General features: G+C 42.7%; 2 protein-coding genes across 4 annotated transcripts in view; one reads left to right on the forward strand and one right to left on the reverse strand.

Moving 5' to 3' along the window:
- The window catches only part of ME1 (malic enzyme 1), a 219431-nt gene extending 216122 nt beyond the window's left edge, over window positions 1-3309 (reverse strand). Inside the window, exons 1-2 of one of the 3 annotated variants that reach the window (XM_061623240.1) lie at window positions 3293-3309; window positions 2569-2813 (exon numbers count right to left, since the gene is read on the reverse strand). In XM_061623240.1, coding sequence (XP_061479224.1) covers window positions 2569-2682 — 114 coding nt within the window. In that variant the 5' untranslated portion in view covers window positions 2683-2813; window positions 3293-3309. Of the gene's footprint in view, window positions 1-1479; window positions 1747-2568; window positions 2898-3292 lie in introns of those variants that run through there. The other 2 variants (XM_061623239.1, XM_061623241.1) reach the window with 2 other exon arrangements.
- Window positions 2678-22815, forward strand: part of PRSS35 (serine protease 35) — a 56790-nt gene continuing 36652 nt past the window's right edge. The window contains exons 1-2 of the mRNA XM_061623245.1: window positions 2678-2939; window positions 19899-20006. The gene's annotated coding sequence lies outside the window, so the exon portion shown is untranslated. The remainder of the gene's footprint in view (window positions 2940-19898; window positions 20007-22815) is intronic.

A 22815-nucleotide genomic window follows, 5' to 3' on the forward strand; every position in this document is an offset into this window, starting at 1 on the left:
AGGACACGAGACGAAAATCAGCTAACCAAAGTAAGCTCTCTAATTATTTCCCCCATAAATTAAACCTCAAGAAGAAAAGCTCCTGAAAATAAATTTAGAGCAGAGTAGTTCTCACCAGAGAGCTGTTTGGCTTAACTGATGTACTAATGGTCTGATTCAGTACAAGACAGCTTCCTATGTTCCTATGTGTCACTGCTGCTTACCTGGATGGGGCTGAAGTGGAATGGTCAGGACCACATGGTTGCATCAGTAGGTCAGCCTGATTGGCCAGCAACGGTCCTGTCACTGCAGCTAGAGAGCCCCAGTCTCACTACCCACACCTCCATCCCAGCAAACTGCAGCGATGGATGGTTCCACCCTACCACATGTGCTGTTACTGGCTCCACATCAGTACCTGAGCCAGCATGAGCATGCCAAGGTCCACAGAGGATGACACTGGTCACCACAACATTTTTTTCTTTTTTAAATTTTACAGTCAGCAGCTGACCAGACAGACATGTACATGGTTATAGATGCTCATTTTATTATTTCTACTTTAAATATGTATTATTTTCTACAACAAAATGACACATATTCCAAAGTGAATGTGTTTAGCATCAAGACAGCAGAAGCACCTTCTATTTTATTCCTGTGTTAATGATGGTGCTATGATTTAAGTGAGTTTAAAATGCCAAAATGCACATGCTCAGGGTATTTCTTTTTTAAGTGTTTGTTTTTGTCTAACACATCTGGAAAAAATGTTAAAGCAGTTATAAAGCATGGAATGGAGGTAGGGGGAGAAGAGAAATGTGTGCTTCACAACTAATACTGCAATCCATACAAGTCAAACCATTAAGCCCACCTAGCTCACTACTCTCTATTCTAACTGGCAGCAGCTCTCCTGAGTTTCAGGCAGGAGACATTCCCAGCCCTACATGAGACACCAGGGAACTTCAGGCCTTCAGCATGAAAAGCAGATCCTCTACCACTGAGCTCCAGTCCTTCCAAAACCATGAATACAGATTGACGTCTAAAAGTGGGGTGGGGGGTGAGGAAAAAAGACCATTAACTTGAGAATCTAAAATTACCTAGCCAACTACTTTCTGTGCAGATATGCACAGGATATACTAACAATCCTACTTCTCACCACCTTGAGGTACTGCAAAAATGGGCTCCAAGATAGCTGCCTTATGTACTATACCAGATACTTCTATTCAATATGGAGATATTTCTTTTCTTCTTCACCACTTATTTTACAATCCATCATGTACTGTTACCCACCTTTTCTAGAGTAATAATTTCCTTCATGGTAGTTCTAAATGTTTTATGAAAGCCATGATAAGAGTCTTCCCTTCACACCCACACACCCACCAAGAAACAGAAAGGATATGGCATTGTCCAGCACAATCTCCCTTTAGTGAACTCATTCAATTCCATCCACCTCATAAACCTTTGAAAAAAATTCTCTCTTGTCATCATTTGTTCAGTTTGGAGCCTTACCCTCCAACTATGACCATTCATCTCCAATAGGCTGGTGAAGCTGGTGCTGTGGTAGAGAATGTTGCCTGGAAAGCAGCAGATTGTGGAGACAAATGGCACAGGGTTTTTGAGTGCCCCTTCAAATAAGGTGCCCTGATTCTGGGAAGGCAGTGGCACCACTTGATCATGACAGATGCACTCACTGATCTTGCTGAAAGATATTTTTGCTGGCAGGAAAAAAGGGTTGACCACAGCCAAACTACTGCTGGCCATGCAGAGATCACGCTGTGGTCAGCGGCCCTAAGAGCTCGGATGCAGGAAGGGAGTTGGATGTACGTGGAGTAAGCGTTCGTCAAAGCAGACACCTCCTTTGTAAGGCTGTTAATATTTGAAATGGTTGCCCCTTGAACAGCAGTCTGATCTGCAACAATTAGCTGGCGATAAACCTGTGCAGTGAAAAGCTTCACCTGCTGACTGCAACACTTATCAAAACCTCTGTCAAAGTCAGAGGAACAGGCTGGGACGGTTTCTTTTTGACCATCTAGTAACCCTCTCTCTCTCTGTGTGTGAGAGAGAGAGAGAGACTGACAACTACTCACCCACCCCCAGTATGTTGTCTTTTAAACTGAGGAGAGAGGAGTAAGCTTTTCTCCAGCAACGAAGAACTAAAGAGCTTGATATAAAACTCCTCGAGAGAACACGGCGTGCGTTTAGGTTTGTGTGTAGGGTTGACTTTTTTCCCCCCTCTTTCTTTTCCTACCGCTGACTGAAAGGGCGAGAGCTGGGGCGGAGCCAAGGCAGAAAATATCACCGGGATCGGTTACGATCGGGGAGCGTGGAAAAAATAAATAAATAGAACTCCACCGGCGAGAACTAAGGCTGCAAACCCTAAAGCCTGGCCTGAAAGTCCAGGCCACTGAAGCAAAAGCAAGTTACTTCCGAGGAAAACCCCGGTTGTAGGGGGATGTGCAAGCCGGGAAGTAGGACCGCTCACGGCGTAGCTGGCACATACTCTTGATTCTCTTGCGCTCGTACCCAAAACCGATCCTACCCAGACTGACTCCATTATGCCCTTCGCTGCCGGGCTTTCTCCCCCCGCCCTACCCGTACCTTATTGAGAGATGGGTCGCGCATCAGGTTGTAGCCTCTCTTCAGGGTCCATGCGAGGGGCTGGTCGCTCCCCCCACAGGAGGGACTCCTAGCGGTAGCAGCGGCGGCTTCCATTAGTGGCCGGTCAGTCAGCCGCGCGAGGGGGAAAGACAGTTGGACGGTGCGAGTCTGTTGGTGACGCCTGTTGTTGATGTTTGGCACTTGTGGCTGTTGGTCCTGCTGCGGCCGCCTCTTGGGAGAACAAACTGGTTGGGGGAGGAGGAGGAGGAAGGAAGGAAAAGAAGCGCCTTGACAAGCCTCCTCGCAGGGTCAGCAGGGCACGAAAGGCGCTGAGTCATTCTGGAGGAGGCGCTGGAGCCTCGTTGGCAGAGGTATGAAATGCGAGGAGGGGTATGCTATTCTCAGGGGTAGGTCACTCAATGAGGCCATAGAGACGATCATGTCACACCACACACCCACCAGCATCTGTGAGGGTATATGGTAAAATCCTCACCCGCTTGCGAGGATATGACACACACACGGAGCTTGGACTTGTCACGGAATCAAGTAGTAAGGCCTCTCCGAAATTAACCCATCTCAGGCGGGGGAAAGGGGCTACATGTTTGAGAGAAAACACACAAAAAAGCATGCCCTGGAAACATGCTTTGCCTGCCAAAGGTTCCAGGTTCAATGCCTGCCCCGGTATGTCTACGTAAGGCTAGGAGAAACCCTATCGCAAACTTACCTGGAGAGGCAGATCTTGTGGACTAGTATTTCTTGTGGATCAGTGGACCTCCTGTACTCAAGTGTTTTGTGGTTGGGGTTTTTTGGCAGCATCCATATGACGTAAGTATCAAAATGCTAGCCTGCATGTTCCCTCCATTTATTCTGGATTTACCCTTCCAGTAGGAAATCCAATAAGGTTAAAAACCTGTTGCCAACATCTAGTTTGCAATGTCTGGTTGATCTGTTGCAATATTGGAGGCTTCCACACAGGAGTTTAATATTATAAAGGATTATTCAGATATCACAAATAAATAATTGGGAAAAGTTTTTTTAAATTACCAGATTTTTCCCTGAAAGGCTAAATCCAAATTAAATGGGCCGAATATTAGTTAGTATTATATCAGCAGTGTCATGTGGACACTGCAAAATGAAAAAAATGCATGCATGAGCTCACCCATCCCACAATAAACTTCTCAGTTGTGATTGCCAGCGCCTGGTATTCAGAGGCAAACTGCTTCCAACAGTGGAGACAGAACATAGCCATCATGTCTGGCAACTAATCACTGATAGAATTTCCTTCCATGAATTTAACTAAACTTTTTCTAAAGCCATCCAAATTGGTGGCTATTGCTACATCTTGTGGGAGCAAATTCCATAATTTAACTATGAACTATGCAAAGAAGTACTTTCTTTTGACTGTCCTGAATCTTCCAACATTCATCTTGGCAGTATTTCGAGGCTGAGAATGTACTTGATTATCATTAACTGGATTTTGTTCACAACCTGCATATGTTGGTTCTTAGCACATGTGAGTTTATCAATGCCTGCAAATGTTCTTTCATAACAGTAAAGTGATGTTTCTGTGTAGATCTAATTGGCATTTGTTGAAGGAAATTATAGTATTGAGCATTTCCACTGTGTAAGTTTACATTTTTGTAAAGTATGTTATCTTTTAGGCAGCTTTCTAAAGAGAATAGCAGCAGCTGAGAGGCTAAGAATGCTTGGAGAGGGCCGCTTCTCCCAGTGATGGTGCTTTTGCAAGTGGCAGACAAGCTTAATCGGCGAGCCTGACACCTTCAGGCCACACAAGGGCAGTTTCAGTATCCACCCTCAACATTGCTGTCTGTACACTGACAATAGCAACTACTTATTTTGTATCTGCAGCATGAGGGAAGCAGGAAACAGCTGGAAGCAACCTTGTGCAACCACCAGATACAATAGGTCATTGAATCTTGTGCTCCACGGATGTGATATCTGTGGCCCTCCTGATGTTCTTGGACTCCAGTTCCCATCAGCCCTAGCCAACATGGCCAAAGGTCAAGGAATGATGGGATTTGTAGTCCAGCAACATCTGGAGAGCTACAAGCTCCCACCCCTGCTGTACCCTGAACTGTTGTGCCAAGTCCCAGCAGCACAGGGACGCCTCAGTCTTTGAGCCATGAAAATCAAAGGTAGCTGACCCCATCAGGTTGTGGAATGCTGTTGTCCATATGCCAGCAAACGTTCCCTGCATCAGCACATTGTACAGACTTTAACCTTCAGGTATAATAAACCAAATGTTTTCTCATTCTTTTTTATGACAGTGTTTTCAGATAATATTGCCCCAGTCTTGCACAAATAAATCTGTAGGGCCAGACTATTGCTGTCCTGAGCAGCCCCTTCAGTATTCAGTGAAGTTCTTAATAGGTCCAGGCATTTCCCTGCATAATTTCATCTAAAGAATTGGCATCTACATTATTAATCCTGCAGTGTCAATTCTATTATAATATATAATAGCAATAAAAACTAATCTTCCCCAGGAGAGCTAATATTAACAAGTGGCTACACAGCACTGTGTAATTTAATATTAATGTGAAGCCAGTTTCCTGAGAATGAAAGGTTTAGTGGGGCTTACTTAATAGTGTGAGAGACAAGTGCATTATGAAGAAGTAGCACTAAATTTCATGGTAAACCACTTAAATATACAAAACAAATTGCCAGCAAAGGTAAAAAAGTTTAATGTTGTCAGTTTGACTAGTATTTAAGAATAAGTCTGCCTTGTAAAAATATACATGTAAGAAGTAATAGTAGGAACTACATATAACAATTTCCTATTTGCCAGGTCGTGTTTGACACTCACAATAAATCCTGTGAAATAAATTCCTGTTATTCCCATTTTACAGATAAGAAACTGAGGCTGATAGTGAATTGCCCACGGTGATGGCAGTAGTAGGATTTGAACCTATATTTCCACACACACTTTTCTCTCTCTCTATTGGCCCACACTGTTTCTTTATAAGAAGAAGAACTATACTACCTACTTTAACTGAAGGTAGTCATGAGACGTGCACTGTTGGACAAAATCCAGACCCCCCCTCTAGTCCAGCATCCTGTTTCCAACAGCAGCCAGATGGATCCAGGAAGCCACAAGCAGGCTGTAGACATCTGTCCTCACACTGTTTTTCTTCCAGCAACAGGTATCTAGAGGTATATGCTGAACATGACGGCTACATTTAGCTGTCATTGCCAATAGGGTTGAGAGTCTTTGTCTAATCCTATTTTAAAGTCATCTAAGCCCGTGGCCATCACCATACATTGTAGCAGAAAATACCATACACTATTTATCCTGTGAAGTTTATTTTTTCCATCCTGAATCTACTGTCAATCAATTTCATTGGGAGTCTCCAAGTACTAGTATTATGGAAGGAAGAAAATTTATCTCTACCCACTTTTATAAACCTCTACTTTGTCTCCCCTTCACCTTTTTTCTAAACAAAAAATAAATGCGTTTAAAAAAACTGTCTTATAGGGAAGGTAATCCAGCCCCTGAACTTCTGTCCACAAGCAATTTAACACAGAAGACATGGATTTCAAGTATTTTAGTCCCAAATGAAACAGCCCAATTTATGAACTTAAATGCTAACATGTATTTAGGACTGGCACAACAAATGGTGAACCAGGGCGGCAGGTATCAAAAGTCAGAACCCATGACATCATTCATGACAGAGTCAAAACGAAGTTGAGAGCAATGACCAAAATCACCAAATGCCCTCTAAGGGTGCTATGTTAAACTGCTGCAAGCACAGAATTAGGGGCACAAATGACATGGCAGGAGCTGGAATGGAGACCCCCTGGATCACCTATAATGCACCACCAACAAGGCACCTTGAAGACACTTTAGCCATGAGAAAGTCAGACAAGTTGGCACATTTGTAAGGCTGAACTCCTATATATGCTATCTGGGAGTAAGTCCTACTGAACTCCATCAGGCGTATTTCTAAGTAGGCATGTTTAGGATTGCACTGTAAATCTTCCATGTCTAAAAACTTGATTAAAAGGGTTTTTTGAATAATAGGATTCTATCTGGCAGTTAGTTTAGCATGGCAGACATGTAAAAATGACAAATAAAGGATACTGCTACAGCTATACCTGACCTTTCCCAGATGTTAGAACAAAGTTATGGAAAGGAAAGCAGATGTTCCCAGCACTTCCACCTACATTGTAGGAAAATAGCACTTTTCCAGGACTCAAAACACACTTCTATAGTGACTGCCTACAAGGGTCCCCTGATATTAAATTATTATTTTCTCCTATTTTTTCTCTCACACAGAGAAAAAATTGGCTATCCCATATGATCTTGGCCTAAATATTTTCAGACCATGTCTCCTGTGTGAGTCCCTATGGCAGCTGCAGGTGAGGCCTTGCTCCAAGTGCCTTTGCTATAGTCATATTACCACTTTTCCTGCAACTTTTTCTGAGAGGCAGAATATAAATGTCTTAAATAAATAAAGCAAATGTGTTACATGTGAAATGGCCGCTTTAAGATACTAATTCATATGTCTTCTGTCTCTTAAGAGCAAGATTTGTAGAAGATCTTTGCAACTCAAGATACATTCCCTTGGTCTTCTAATTTGAGCAGTGTTAAATTTATTTCATCTTTCTCTGTGGACCTCATTATGTCAGTGAAGGTGAAAGTCTATACTTACTAAAATATAAACTTTCATAATGAAGCAAGTCAGGTTTGCATTTGTTGTATCAAGAATAAACACTTGAAAAGAAATAAAGTTGCATGGAGGCTACTAAAAATAGACATTATTTATCTTACTTTACCCTAGAAGTGTTTTAATGAAATAATAATTTATATTTCAACCTTAAAAACCATTTGCAAAGAAGACCTGAGCTCAATTGGATTTACTTCCAAATTAAGCAAATCCAGCCATAGAGACTTAGATCTCCCCCACCTTTTGTTGTTGTTGTTTGTTATTGTTTGGGATTTGTTTGTCTTGAGGTTTGGGGTTTGTTTTGTTGTGACGTTATCTCATTTCATAGTTGTAAGGAATCCAATGAATTAAAACTAAAAGTCATTCTTATGCAATCCTGAGGCTGCTCAGTCAAGTCTGTTGCCTTCCTCTGCCAAATAGCTGTGCTGGTTCATCTTGTTCGCCTTGTTTTGAAACACCTGTTTATGACTACCTCCAGCTAGAAACAGGATTACCAGCTGACTTGAAAAAAATGGCTTCTCTTGCTTCTGTGTCAAATGTCAATACAATTTCCATTATATGCAGCAAGATAAAAATAGGTCCCTAAAAATGGTTACAGATAACCATTTACCCCCATAGTTACTTAATGGTTTCTTCGGCATGTGGTTTCCAGTGGCATCCACCATGTGCTAAGGAGCATTTTACGACACACCTGGTTTCTGTATTTTGCTTGGGTGCAAATATGTGATAAAAATCATCCTACCATATGGTTGGATGCTAGAGATGATGGCTTCTCATATAGGTTCATGAACATCATAGTAAATTGCTATAGGATAATTGCTGTAGTCACTCAATATAATGACCTGCTTTTGTAAACAGCAAAATTAAAATTAACTGAGTGAATGGGCGGAAAAATGGCAAATGCAATTCAGTATAAACAAGTGTAAAATTATGCATATTGGAGCAAAAAATCTGAATTTCACATATACGCTCATGGGGTCTGAACTGGCGGTGACCAACCAGGAGAGAGACCTCGGGGTTGTAGTGGACAGCACGATGAAAAAGTCGACCCAGTGTACAGCAGCTGTGAAAAAGGCAAATTCCATGCCAGCGATAATTAGGAAAGGTATTGAAAATAAAACAGGCGATATCATAATGCCGTTGTATAAATCTATGGTGCGGGCCGCATTTGGAATACTGTGTACAGTTCTGGTCGCCTCATCTCAAAAAGGATATTATAGAGTTGGAAAAGGTTCAGAAGAGGGCAACCAGAATGATCAAGGGGATGGAGCGACTCGCTTATGAGGAAAGGTTGCAGCATTTGGGGGGGTTTAGTTTAGAGAAAAGGCGGGTCAAAGGAGACATGATAGAAGTGTATAAAATTATGCATGGCATTGAGAAAGTGGATAGAGAAAATTTTTTCTCCCTCTCTCATAATACTAGAACTCGTGGACATTCAAAGAAGCTGAATGTCGGAAGATTCAGGACAGACAAAAGGAAGTACTTCTGTACTCAGCGCATAGTTAATAATAATAAAATAATAATAATAATAAAATTTTATTTAGCAGACGCCCATCTGTCCGACTGAACGGACACTATGGGCGACGTACAATATAAAATACAATATAAAATACAACCTGCTCATATACATAATCATCACATTATTAATATCATAACATCTCATCTGAAGACCATCTTACATTAATACAGTGTAAAACCTAACCCACCCCAGAGATCCCATAGGCCTGCCTGAAGAGCCAGGTCTTCAAGGCTCGGCGAAAAGTCAACAGGGAGGGGGCATGCCGAAGGTCAAAGGGAAGTAAGTTCCAGAGGGTGGGGGCCACGATCGAAAAAGCCCTCTCCCTGGTCCGCACCAACCTAGCTGTCTTAGTCGGTGGGACCGAGAGAAGGTCCTGTGAGGCTGATCTTGTTTGGCGGCATATTTGGTGATACTGGAGGCGCTCCTTCAGATAAACTGGGCCGGAACCGTATAGAGTTTTAAAGGTTAAAACCAACACCTTGAATTGGGCCCGGTATACAACTGGCAACCAGTGTAATTCAATCAACACTGGGGTGATATGATCGCGGCGGCGGGTCTGCTTTATTAAGCGTGCCGCCGCGTTTTGTACCAGCTGGAGTTTCCGGACCGTCTTCAAGGGTAACCCCACGTAGAGCGCATTACAGTAGTCTAATCGAGAGGAGATCAGGGCATGTATCACTCGTGGGAGCAGATGTATGGGAAGATAGGGTCGCAGCCTCTGTACTAGATGAAGTTGGTACCAAGCTGCCCGGCTCACTGCAGAAACCTGAGCCTCCATAGACAGCTGGGAGTCCAAGATGACCCCGAGACTGCGGACCTGGTCCTTCAGGGGCAAACTCACCCCATTAAGTATCAGGTCAAAATCACCCAACCTTCCCTTGTCCCCCACTAGTAATACCTCAGTCTTATCGGGGTTCAGCTTCAGCCTGTTCTCTCCCATCTATCCACTTACGGACTCCAGGCACTTGGACAAGGTATCCACAGCCAACTCTGGTGAAGATTTAAATGAGAGATAGAGCTCTCATAGTTAAACTATGGAATTTGCTCCCACAAGACGCAGTAATGGCCACCAGCTTGGATGGCTTTAAAAGAAGATTAGACAAATTCATGGAGGACAGGGCTATCAATGGCTACTAGCCATGATGGCTGTGCTCTGCCCCCCTAGTCAGAGGCAGCATGCTTCTGAAAACCAGTTGCTAGAAGCCTCAGGAGGGGAGAATGTTCTTGCACTCGGGTCCTGCTTGCGGGCTTCCCCCAGGCACCTGATTGGCCACTGTGAGAACAGGATGCTGGACTAGATGGGCCACTGGCCTGATCCAGCAGGCTCTTCTTATGTTCTTATGTTAACTTTGGCCCTTTCTGTGTTCCAGAACAGCATCAGCTAACAAATATCACAGCTGAGAGATCTTCTTTGAATTACTAGTGCTAGTCATGCCATACATTGCTTATGAAATTTAATATATTTGCTAATCATAAACTGATTAACCTGGTTCACTCTTTGATACAGAATGTAGATTACCAAGTGATGTGTAAACTAGCACCTACAGAAAAATAATACTCAATATACCTATACCAATAGATGCCATTTATAAGAACATAAAAAAGCCCTACTGGATCAGACCAAAAGCCCATCTAGTCAGCTTCCTGTTTTCACAGTGGCTAACTAGATGCCTATGGAATACCCAAAAGCAGGACATCAGCAAAACAGCACTGATTCCACTTGTGCTCCCCAGCAACTGGTGTTCAGAAGCATACTGCCTCCGACAGTGGAAGTAGAATACAGCTATCATGCTAGCAGTGATTGAATTTCTCTAATCCTTTTTAGAGCCATCCAAGTTGGTGGCCATTACTATATCTTGTGGTAGTGAATTTCATAGTATTAACTATGCACTGTGTGCAGATTTACTTCCTTTGTTCTGTCCTGAATCTTCCAACATTCAGCTTCATTGAATGACCGCAGGTTCTAGTACTGAGGGAAGGGGGAGATGGCATGAGGGACTTTCTCCACACCTTGCATAATTTTATATACCTCTATTATATTCCCTTTTAATCATTTTTAATTTCAAAATGTTGTAACATTCCCTCAAAGGGAAGTTGTTCCCTCAAAGGGAAGTTGTTCCAGCCCTATGGTTGTTCCAGCCCTATGGTTGCCCTTTTCTGAACCATTTCAAGCTCTACAGTATCTTTTTTGAGGTGTGGAAAATAGAACTGTACAAGTGTGATCATATATAGATCTGTATGACATCATTATGATATTGGCAGTTTTATTTTTAATTCCTTTCCTAATGATCCCTAACATGGAATTCACCTTTTTCACAGCTGCTGCACACTGGGTCAACATATTTGAGCTATCCACTGTGACCCCAAGATTTCTTTTCTGATCAAATCACTGCCACTGCTTGCATTTCTTGTGCCAAAGTCTGTGTTTCTTTCTTTCTACTTTGGACAAGGCTTCCATTTTCTGAAGGAAACCTTGCCTCTGATAGCTTCCTTAACTCTGTTTGATAACAGCACAGGCATCCTCTTGGCCTTGTTGGTGTTGGCTTGTGTGCGTTGTTGTGTGAAACAGCATACATTACATTGGAGTTAAGTTGAGCAAGAAACTTCTTCAGAGCATGTTAAGAGTCTTTATTGAAATACATTAAGGCCAGAGGCTTAAGAGTAAATACATGTAGAGATTCTTCAGTCACCCCCCTTCTGGTACATCTCTCTCCATAGATAAACACAAAAGACAGCCTCTCAGCTCAGAGGCATAATTCAGAAAAACAACAACACATAGACTCTGTTAGAACTTTCCCAGTCGCTATCAGATGGCTACCATAGCAACGGCCCTGGCCGTCCGTTCCCAGACAGGGCATAGACATAACTCCCCCTTAACCACAGTTACGTCTTCACACTTGCAGGCTTCATGGAAAACTACTAGAGACAGTAATGCCTACTGGTCACCAGCCCAACAGCCTCCCTTTTTCCCATTAAGACTGCAAAATACACATGAAATACATCTCCATAATACATAGTCATACAGTCATACATTTCTACAATACCTCTTGCAATACATTTCAGTACATTGCATTTTCAGTTCAGTACAGTTCAAACTTACATCTCAGTACAGTTCAAAACTTTATTCACTCAAACTTTGGTTCAACACATGTCAAATAAAGTGTCTCAGGATCCATGTCTACAACTTTATTCATTCCAGGACTTGTTATTAATCCCACAGTAAATCTGTCAGGCGGTTTGCCTAAATTCGCTCTCGTGGAGCGTCTTAAAGGAACCAGAGCCTCGGCTCTCTCTGCCCCCCCATTTGTGCTTGTGCTTGGCACAACCTGCGCAGGAGCTTCCATTTCCTCAGCTTTTCGTTTCTTTGATCTGCGTTTTCCAGAAATGAGCTCATGCAAAGCATCTCTGAGAGGAATTTGTGTACCTTCCACTTTAATGTTAACATCTGGCTGACATTTCTGTGATTGTGTTCGTGTTTGTGTTTGTGTGTCATTTGTTCCTGTAAGAAGGACTGTCTCCCTTTGATCCCAAGGCTTTTCTGAGACTTTAATGCTTCTGCTCAGAATTAACTGCTGTGTTTCTGGACACCAAACTCTGTAATATGCATTCTGAAATCCCAAAACAAAACCTTGCTGTGCTCTGGGCGCAAGCTTGCCCCTCCTTTTTCCCTGTGGAATGTGGATCCAGCACCTTGCCCCGAATTTTTGAATGTGTTGTATTCTAGGCTTTCTGCCAGTAAGTTTCTCATAAGGAGACATTCCAATAGCACTGTGTAACACCCTGTTGTGAATGTAATTTGCATAAAGAATTGCTTCTGCCCAGAAAGAATTCCCTAAACTGCAATCCAGCAGCATGGCTCTCATTGCTTCCCCAAGCACCCTATTTTTTTCTCTCAGCAGTTCCATTGGAAAATGGGCTGTGTGGAGCAGTGAAATTCTGGTTTATTCCCTTACTCTCCAGAAAGTCACTCAATGCTTTACTCGTAAATTCCCCACCTTGGTCCGAGCGTATAGCCCCTACCGTGACCAAGTGTTGAGTTTCGATTCTCTTAATGAACAGTTTCAGCTTCTGCTCAGCTTCACTTTTATGCTTTAACAGAAAAACATGACAAAACCTTGAAAAATCATCTACCAGTACCATGTAGAATTTCGCACCTCCTCGTGAAGCATTTATTGGCCCTGCTAAATCAACATGAACTAGCTGGTAGGGAGCTGTTGTGGTTCTCTCAGCCTCCCGGTTTATTGGTGCAATAGTCATTTTAGCTTGATTACAAGAATCACAATCCATTAACTGTCCACAATCTTTTAAACGCATGTCTTCACTGTGCAAAGGGGTTTTCCTTATCGTGTCAAGGTTTGCATGCCCCAGCCTTTTATGCCATTCATGGACGCAGCCCTGATGTACCTGTGCCTCAGCGTTTAACACAGCACACCCTGCTTGACTGCTCTTTATTACAAACTGTGAATCATTAAGGCTTCCCTGCATGCACACTTCATCTCCCCTCATTATAAAACATTGGTCTTTGTGGAACAAAATTGAATAATTACAACTTACCAGTTTGCTAACTGATAAAATATTATGAGCCAATTCCGGAACAAACAAACAGTCTGACATTAGTCCAAGTTTGTCAAACTTAACCAGACCTTTAGCTTTTACGGATTTCCGTGATCCATCAGCAAGTAAAACAAAGTCTTTCACTTCTTCTGAAACGTAAAACAAACGTCTGTCTTTAATTAATATATGGCTTGCTCCGCTGTCGACAATAAAGTTAATTTGTTCCAAGTCTTTAGACTTCTGTTTACAAACAAAGTTCACACTTCCCTGCTTCAAGCCTCCGTCCCTGGAGTTTCGCTTGATTGCACAATCTTTACGGAGATGCCCACAAGCCCCACTGGCAAAACAAGACTTCAGCCGCTGCTGCTCTCGCTTGTTTTCCTGTCTGCTTTCGACAGCCTGCTCCAGTTCGGCACATTTCTCCTCCTTGCTTCTGACAGCCTCCACCGGCTGGGCTCTCTGCGCCTCCTGCCTCCGCTGCCATTCCTGGGACAAATCCTGCAACGCGTCCCAGATCTGTTTAGCCGACGGCTCATCTCTCACACACATCAGTTGAGAATCCGATAGAGCCAAGATTATAAACGCCCGCGCCCTCTGGTCTCGACGCTTCCAGGCCGCAGTCAGTACCGCCGGGGTTTTTTCCTCAATCACGTCCCATAAATCCTCTGTTATCAGCAAAGCCCGCATCCTCGGCTTCCAGCTGCCATAATTCTTTTCATTAAGTCGTTCCATCGGCAAGCCTCCCCCAGACAGGTTTACAGCCATGTTGCTCACCTCCGTCTGGTTCAATCAATCAAGCTGCCCTCTCTGGAACTCCGTCTGCCGTTCAGACCAGCAACTTACTCCGGTGTAATGCGCTGTGGAGCGTAACCATCCTCTGCTACCACTGTTGGCTTGTGTGCGTTGTTGTGTGAAACAGCATACATTACATTGGAGTTAAGTTGAGCAAGAAACTTCTTCAGAGCATGTTAAGAGTCTTTATTGAAAGACATTAAAGCCAGAGGCTTAAGAGTAAATACATGTAGAGATTCTTCAGTCACCCCCCTTCTGGTACATCTCTCTCCATAGATAAACACAAAAGACAGCCTCTCAGCTCAGAGGCATAATTCAGAAAAACAACAACACATAGACTCTGTTAGAACTTTCCCAGTCGCTATCAGATGGCTACCATAGCAACGGCCCTGGCCGTCCGTTCCCAGACAGGGCATAGACATAACTCCCCCTTAACCACAGTTACGTCTTCACACTTGCAGGCTTCATGGAAAACTACTAGAGACAGTAATGCCTACTGGTCACCAGCCCAACAGTTGGTACTTTTCCTGATCTGTGGTATACATTCTGCTGAGCTTCTATTATTGTGGTTTTGAATAACCCCAAGCCTTCTGCAGGGATATGGCTCTCTGGACTTTCCATTTCAACTTCTTTTCCAGTCCCCTCATTTTGGGGAAGTTTGCTCTTCAAAGTCAAATGTGACCACTGAATATTCTTGGTAATTGTCCACTTATATAGATGTTGAATTTGATAGTGCTGTGATCACTGCTTCCAGTTGGTTCAACAAACATCTCACACCAGTTCCTGGGTGCCACTTAGTCCAGAGTCACCTCCCCTCTGGTCAGTTCAAAGGCACAGTCATTTAGGCTATCTAGAAATTTTACCTCTTTGTTGTGACTGGAGGATGCTAGTACATGGTCTATGCAAGGGTAACTGAAGTTACCCATTACTACAGCACTTCCTCCTTTATATGTCTCCTTGATTTCATTCTTCATCTCAAGATCATCCTAGACATTTTGGTCAGGGAATGATAGCACATCCCCAGTGCTTCTTCTTAGGGTCCGGTACCACCATCTGCAGTGATTCTGTGGAGGAGTCTGCCCCTTTGGAGATTTCTAGTTTACTGGGCTACATCCTCTTTGATATACAGAATGACATAACCTTCTAGAAAGGTTACCTCTTTGTCATGACTGGAACACACATTTACCCAGTCTATGTGAGGGTAACTAAATCACTACTACAATATTTCTTCCTTTTGATGTCTCCTTGATTTTATTCTCCATTTTAATATTAGAAATATGTTTTTCTTTCCCAATGTTATGGATTTGAGGGTTGAGCTAAGTTATCTTTTGGGGTCTCCCTAACCCCTATGATTCTTGTTGGAATAGCTGGTTCTGGAAAAGGAGAGAATTGCTAAACTAATCAGATTAGTTTCTTTTGTTAAGTAAACGGCCTGGCCAGGTCTGTTACTTATCTCTTTTGTTATGTAAGCTAGAGGCAGTATGTTGCCACATAAACTAAACAGCTAGTGATAGCTTAGAAAAGGAAGAGCCAATATGGCAAAAGAAGGCATGTCTTCTCCACTCCTGGGACTGGAGGCCATGTCATAGGTGTTTGCTTGTAAAGAAAAAGAAAAATAGATTGCAGTTTTGGAGGTAGAGACAGGGAGAGAGCTGAGTTTTAGATTCTAGAAGCTAACAGCATTTTGAGGGCTGTATGTGTCCCCAGGGCTGACACAGACTCACTAAGGGAGTGGGGTCTATGAAGGATTTCTTGCTTCAGGGCCCTTCAAACATGGAGCCAACCATGTATGTTCCCCCAGAAATCTGATGGGGAAGCAGTGAACTTTGGGACATCTGTTGGAGTTAGGTATTGTCATCTGCACTCACTCGTAAATGTGTACAAATAAACCATACATCACAAAAATAATCCCCCAGTGACCTCATTCCAAAGGAAACAGTGTTGTTACATGTTGAGCCACTAAAGTTCTCTTCACTCAGAGATCTGAGGCAAGCATAACAATACAACTTTTTTTCTTTTTCCTCTATAGGACTCCTGCCTTTAATACTGTATGCACTGCTTTTTTATGGTTTATTCTACAGTGAATTTTGTTCCCAGAATCTTGTACACCCAAAGGCAAGGCAACTACCTCCTCCATTCCCTCTTCTTAGTGAATGTCCACCTGAAATGGTTCTAGGCTATGGTCTGAAGGCACATAAAGCCAGCTCCTTGCTGAAGCTAAGCAGGGTCAGGCCTGGTGAGTGCCTGGATGGGGACCGCCTGGGAAAAATATGTAAGCCGTCTTGGGTTTCATGAAAAGAAAGGCGGGGTATAAATGTAATAAATAAATAAATAAATATTGGTGGAATATGGACCCTGGGCTTGCGTTATCCCAGAAACAACGCAAGACAGAAGGGGATTTCACCTGGATTATTTCATACTGGACCTGATTACTTTCCAAGGAACTCACACATACTGAGTAAATGTGCATAGGATCTAGCTGCAGAAGTTATAGGAGTTTAAACACAGATTAATGTGAAAGAGTTTGAAAGAATAAACAGAATTATTTTTAAAAAGAATGAGAAATGGGAGGAAACCAGAAGGGGGAATCCCCACCCCATGTGCCTTAGTTTTGGATTAGATTAGGAATCAGAACTAAATGTGGTAAATTTAGAGAAGTTAATGAAGCAATTTAATACTGGAATAGAATAGGATCTCAATAACATTACCATGCCTGTGGAGGAGATAAATAAGCTGAATCAGGTATAATAAGCAATTTAAAAATTAATGCTCAATAACACTGCCTCCGTTGAAATCATACTTGAGTTAATTGTGTTGATTACAGTGAGTCTGTTCAGAGTATGATTTACTTGGATAACACTTTAAGTTTACTAGTTCCAGTGTCTTTACCAAATAATTCATTTAGACTTGGGGTTATTAGTCCATTGGTCCACAGCTACTACTGAGATGTTATCCTGGAATGGGATTGAGGATGTCTTGATAATGTGCTCTAAAAAGCACACTTTGCTCTATCTTGTGTGTAACTTATGAATATTGTTCTTAATCTTTCCTTTCCATTCAGAAACCAGGAATAGTGCAATAACTATCATTAAACAGCCACATCTAGGCTCTGGCTACACTGAGCCCAGTTTTGTCTGAAAGAGCAAAGAGGTGGAGCACATGCTTTGCGTGCCAAAGGTCCCAAGTTATATCACTGACATCTCTAGGTACCACTGGTAAATCATAGGAAGCTGCTGCCAATGAGTGTAAAGAATACCAGAAAATATCAATGGTCTACCTAGGTATAATACAGCTTCCTACATTCCTCGTACAGTAGGGCCCCGCTTACCGGTGGTTCGCATTCCGGCATTCCGCTAATGCGGTGGCTGGAAATTTCCCTTTTTAAAGCCGATTTTGCGATTTTACAGCATTTTGTGTCATTTCTGCGTGGCGGCCCCATTATAGTCTATGGGTTCCGCTTTACGGCAGGGGCCTGGTCCCTAACCCGCCGTATAAGTGGCGCCCTACTGTATCATCAAACATTTAGGGCAGGGATAGGAAACCTGTGACTCTCCAGAGCAGTAGTGTAGTGGCAAATTTAGAAGTTCAAGGTCCCTTTAGGCCACCCCCACTTGCAGCCTCTCTCTCTCTCTCACACACACACACACACACTACAGATTTGCCACCGCTGATTTCCCCTCCCCCTCACCACCATGCAGAAGGAGGAGGCAGGAGAGCACATACCCCGGGCGAACGATAGAGTGCCAGGAGGGACACAAATCCCCAAGAAGCCCTGAGCCGTAATAATGCTGCTGGGGGGGACAGACGCGCGCGCATCAGCCAGCCAAGCCCCTTTTCCTTATCTTTTGCCAGAGGAGATTCCCACCAGGTATGCTCTCTACTGACAGCTTGTCCCCACCCTCTCATGTGTCCAATCCTGTCTTGGTTGCCGCTGTCTCTTTGGGGTGGGATGTAGGCAGGAGCAAGCAGTGCAGCCGGCAAGTGAGGCAGATAGACACCGGTGGCAGGTCTCTATCATGCAGACACATACCGGTGGCAGGCAGCGGCTACAGCAATAGCCTCCCCAGCAGTGCTAGACTGTGGAGGAGGAATAAGAAGGCACAATGAGTCAAGAGACAGGCTGTAGACTGGAGTGGGCAAATATCTGCTTAATTCTGACTCCCTGCCTGTTTCTTGCCTCCTTTTCCTGTTCCTCCTCCATGGCCATCTATACATCTAACAAGCTAACAAACAAGTTTCATAATATCCCTGTTGATATCTCTCCAACAGATATCAACGAGTAGCGTTGGGGGATGAGGTTTCAGACCCTTGGCCCCTTAATTGTGGTGTGCCACAGGGCTCTATGCTCGCTCCCATGCTATTCAACATTTATATGAAACCTCTGGGAGCTATCATCAGGAGTTTTGGGCTGCAGTGTCACCAGTATGCGGATGACACGCAGCTCTATCTCTCATTTAAATCCTCACCAGAGTTGGCTGTGGAAACCTTGTCCAATTGCCTGGAGTCCGTAAGTGGATGGATGGGAGAGAACAGGCTGAAGCTGAACCCCAACAAGACCGAGGTGTTACTGGTGGGGGATAAGGGAAGGTTGGGAAACTTTGACCTGGTGCTTAATGGGGTGAGATTGCCCCTAAAGGACCAGGTCCGCAGCCTGGGGGTCATTTTGGACTCTCAACTGTCCATGGAGCCCCAGGTAGCTGCAGTAAGTCGGGCAGCCTGGTACCAACTTCATCTGGTACAGAGGCTGCGACCCTACCTTCCTATACATCTGCTTCCACGAGTGATACATGCCCTGGTCTCCTCTCGATTAGACTACTGTAATGCGCTCTACGTGGGGTTACCCTTGAAGACGGTCCGGAAATTGCAGCTGGTACAGAATGCGGCGGCACGCTTAATAAAGCAAAGCCGTCGCCGGGATCATGTCACCCCAGTGTTGATGGAGCTACACTGGTTGCCAGTTGTATACCGGGCCCAATTCAAGGTGTTGGTATTAACCTTTAAATCCCTAAACGGTTTTGGCCCAGTTTATCTGAAGGAACGCCTCCAGTATCACCAAATATGCCGCCAAACAAGATCGGCCTCACAAGACCTTCTCTCGGTCCCACCAGTGAAAACAGCTAGGCTGGTGCGTACCAGAGAGAGGGCCTTCTCGGTCGTGGCCCCCACCCTCTGGAACTTGCTTCCTTTTGACCTTCGACATGTGTCCTCCCTGATGGCTTTTCGTCGAGCCTTAAAGACCTTGTTATTCAGGCAGGCCTATGGGATTTCTGGGGTGGGTTAGGCTATTACTAACAGGTGGTTTACTGTTGTATGAATATGTTTTAAATTGTGTTTTATATTGTGTAAGTCGCCCAGAGTGTCTGTTAAGTCAGACAGATGGGCGACTAACAAATAAAATTTTATTATTATTATTATAAAGTATTTCATCTGTAGTTCCCTTGTGTAGGCAATCAGAAGAAGCCTACATGACCAGAGTGGTGCACGCGATCCACCAAAAAACCTGAGGCACAGGAAATATTGTTACTTTAATTTCCCAAAATAAGAAACTTCTGACTGAACATGAACTAAATGCAGCAACCTGCCAACTTTTCATCAATAAATGCATGTATCAAATTCCTGGGCTGATCATGAGGCATGTGGTCTACTCTCTTAATTGAGGGTCAGAATGTCAGTTTTAAGATGCATTCTTGTTTGTTCAGAAAGGATTCTTTCTGTTCTTTCTTGTGTTTCTCCTAGTTTTCTCTCATTTCTTTTTAAAGTCTTTTAATTTTTTTTTATAGGATGGCCTAGTGAAAAAGAAGAGGGCTATACTACATTTTCACCTTCTTCTATGCTTAAACAACATCTACATAGTCTGCAATTTGATCCTCTGCATATTTTACTCAGAAGTAAGTCCCACAGAGGTCAGTGGTAAATGTGCATAAGCTAGCAACTGTAAATTCCTAGTAATCCCATAGACTTGCCCAGTTTTCTTTTTTAAAACCAGAATCTGCTCCTCTGCTTTTAAAAGTAACGTGATTTGGAGACATTAGCAGTCTGGGAAAAGCTTCACACACCAGCTGAATTGAACTGAGCAGGTTAACAGTGTTGCAATAACAATGAACATAACTATGATTATACAGTACAAGACCTTATTTAACCTAACAATTTGCTCTTGCCTAACAGTGTTTGAAGTCTTTCACGAACACAAAGCAATTAATTCCATAGTGGGTGGTGATTTCTTATACAATTCATGTTACAACTCAGAGAAATAAGGATGATCTATATCTATCCCAGAAAATGTTAATCTTGTTCAACTCTTTCCAGAGCTGCCCTTTGGAGGCTACACCCAGGATTAAAGATACAAGAGATGTTTAGGTGCTGAGTGCAATGTAGAAGCACAAGCTTGAACCATAAAGTTATTTTTGGCATTTCCCTATTAGTAGTTTCCACAGCAGACACCCAAACTGCTGAGTTTTAAAAAGATGTTTAGCATGAGGCCTGCTTATCAGAAAACAGCCTCTGGGTATAAAAAGTGTCATCTAATGCTAGGAGCCTCCGAACCAAGATGGGAGAACTGGAGTGCTTCGTCTTAGAGAAGAGCATTGATATAGTGAGCATAACGGAGACCTGGTGGAATGGAGAAAACCAGTGGGATACTGTTATCCCTGGATATAAGCTATATCGGAAGGACAGGGAAGCACATATTGGTGGCGGAAAGAAGGCATTGAATCCAGCAAGCTCGAAACCCCAAAAGCGGCGGACTCCTCCACAGAATCATTGTGGGTGGTGATACCATGCCCCAGGAGGGATTTAATACTGGGAACGATCTATCGTCCCCCTGATCAAAATGCTCAGGGAGACCTGGAGATGAGATATGAAATTGAGGAAGCATCCAAACTAGGAAATGTGGCAGTAATGGGTGACTTCAACTACCCAGACATAGACTGGCTGCATATGTGTTCCAGTCATGACAAAGAAGCAAAATTTCTAGATATTCTTTTTTTTGTTGTTTTTACAATAATTTTTATTCAAATTTTCATAAAACATACAAAACAAAATCATAAAACATTCAAAGACAAAAAACAAAACAAAACAAAAATGATTAAACAAAAAAATAAAATGTTGACTTCCCATTTGTCGCAGATCAAATCAGTTATAGGTCTACAATATATAACAATCCTGTCTCTTAAATTATATTATAAAATCACTTTCCTCCAGTAGTTATCTTAATTAATCATCAAATCTCATAAACATTACTTTATTCTTTCCACAAAAAGTCAAAGAGAGGTTTCAGTTCTTTAAGAAATATATCTATCAATTTTTCTCCTAATAAACATGTCGATTAATCCATCTCGTTAATAATAATAATAATCTTATTGTCATAACCATAGTCCAAATAAACATATCAATTAATCCATCTCATCAAAATCTGTTAGGTCCAATAATTTCAATAGCCATTATTCCATTATCCATATTAATTCCATCTTCCATCTTCAATAGTCCTGTTAAGTCCAGTAATTTCAGTGTCCAATCTTCCATTATCAGTATTCCATAATAATCTTGCTGTCATAACCATAGTCATATAATAAGAGTCTGATGGGAATTTCCTCTATCCCAAATATTTTCTTCCCATCAATTCTGAATAAGTTGCTGAAATATTGTTGTAAAGTCATATCTCTGTTCTTCTTTTTTACAAAATGCACTGGCTCATCTCTTGAGAGTTTTTCCATTGTCACATGGCTGCAGTTAATTCCATAGATTTTCTCTATATCAAGCTCCATCACGTCATTCCAAAATTTCTAGATATTCTAAATGACTATTCCCTAGACCAGTTGGTCATGGAACCGACCAGAGGGACGGCAACCCTGGACTTAATCCTCAGTGGGGACCGGGACCTGGTGCGAGATGTAAGTGTTGTGGAACCGATTGGGAGCAGTGACCGTAGTGCTATTAAATTAAACATACATGTAAATGGTCAATTACCAATAAAATCCAACGCGGTCACATTTGACTTCAAAAGAGGAAACTTCACAAAAATGAGAGGATTGGTAAAAAGAACGCTGAAAAACAAAGTCCAGAGGGTCACATCACTCAAAAATGCTTGGAAGTTGTTTAAAAACACTATATTAGAAGCTCAACTGGACTGCATACCGCAGATCAGAAAAGGTACCGCCAGGGCCAAGAAGATGCCAGCATGGTTAACGAGCAAAGTCAAGGAAGCTCTTAGAGGCAAAAAGACTTCCTTCAGAAAATGGAAGTCTTGTCCAACTGAAGAAAATAAAAAAGAACACAAACTCTGGCAAAAGAAATGCAAGAAGACAATAAGGGATGCTAAAAAAGAATTTGAGGAGTACATTGCTAAGAACATGAAAACCAACAACAAAAAATTCTATAAATACATTCAAAGCAGGAGACCATCTAGGGAGGCAATTGGACCCTTGGATGATAAGGGAGTCAAAGGTGTACTAAAGAATGATAAGGAGATTGCAGAGAAGCTAAATGAATTCTTTGCATCTGTCTTCACAGTGGAAGATATGGGGCAGATCCCTGAACCTGAACTAACATTTGCAAGAAGGGATTCTGAGGAACTGAGACAAATAGTGGTAACAAGAGAGGAAGTTCTAGGCTTAATGGACAATATAAAAACTGACAAATCACCAGGCCCGGATGGCATCCACCTGAGAGTTCTCAAAGAACTCAAATGTGAAATTGCTG

The sequence above is a fragment of the Rhineura floridana genome, chromosome 4 (genome assembly GCF_030035675.1).
Source record: "Rhineura floridana isolate rRhiFlo1 chromosome 4, rRhiFlo1.hap2, whole genome shotgun sequence".
Lineage (NCBI taxonomy): Eukaryota > Metazoa > Chordata > Lepidosauria > Squamata > Rhineuridae > Rhineura > Rhineura floridana.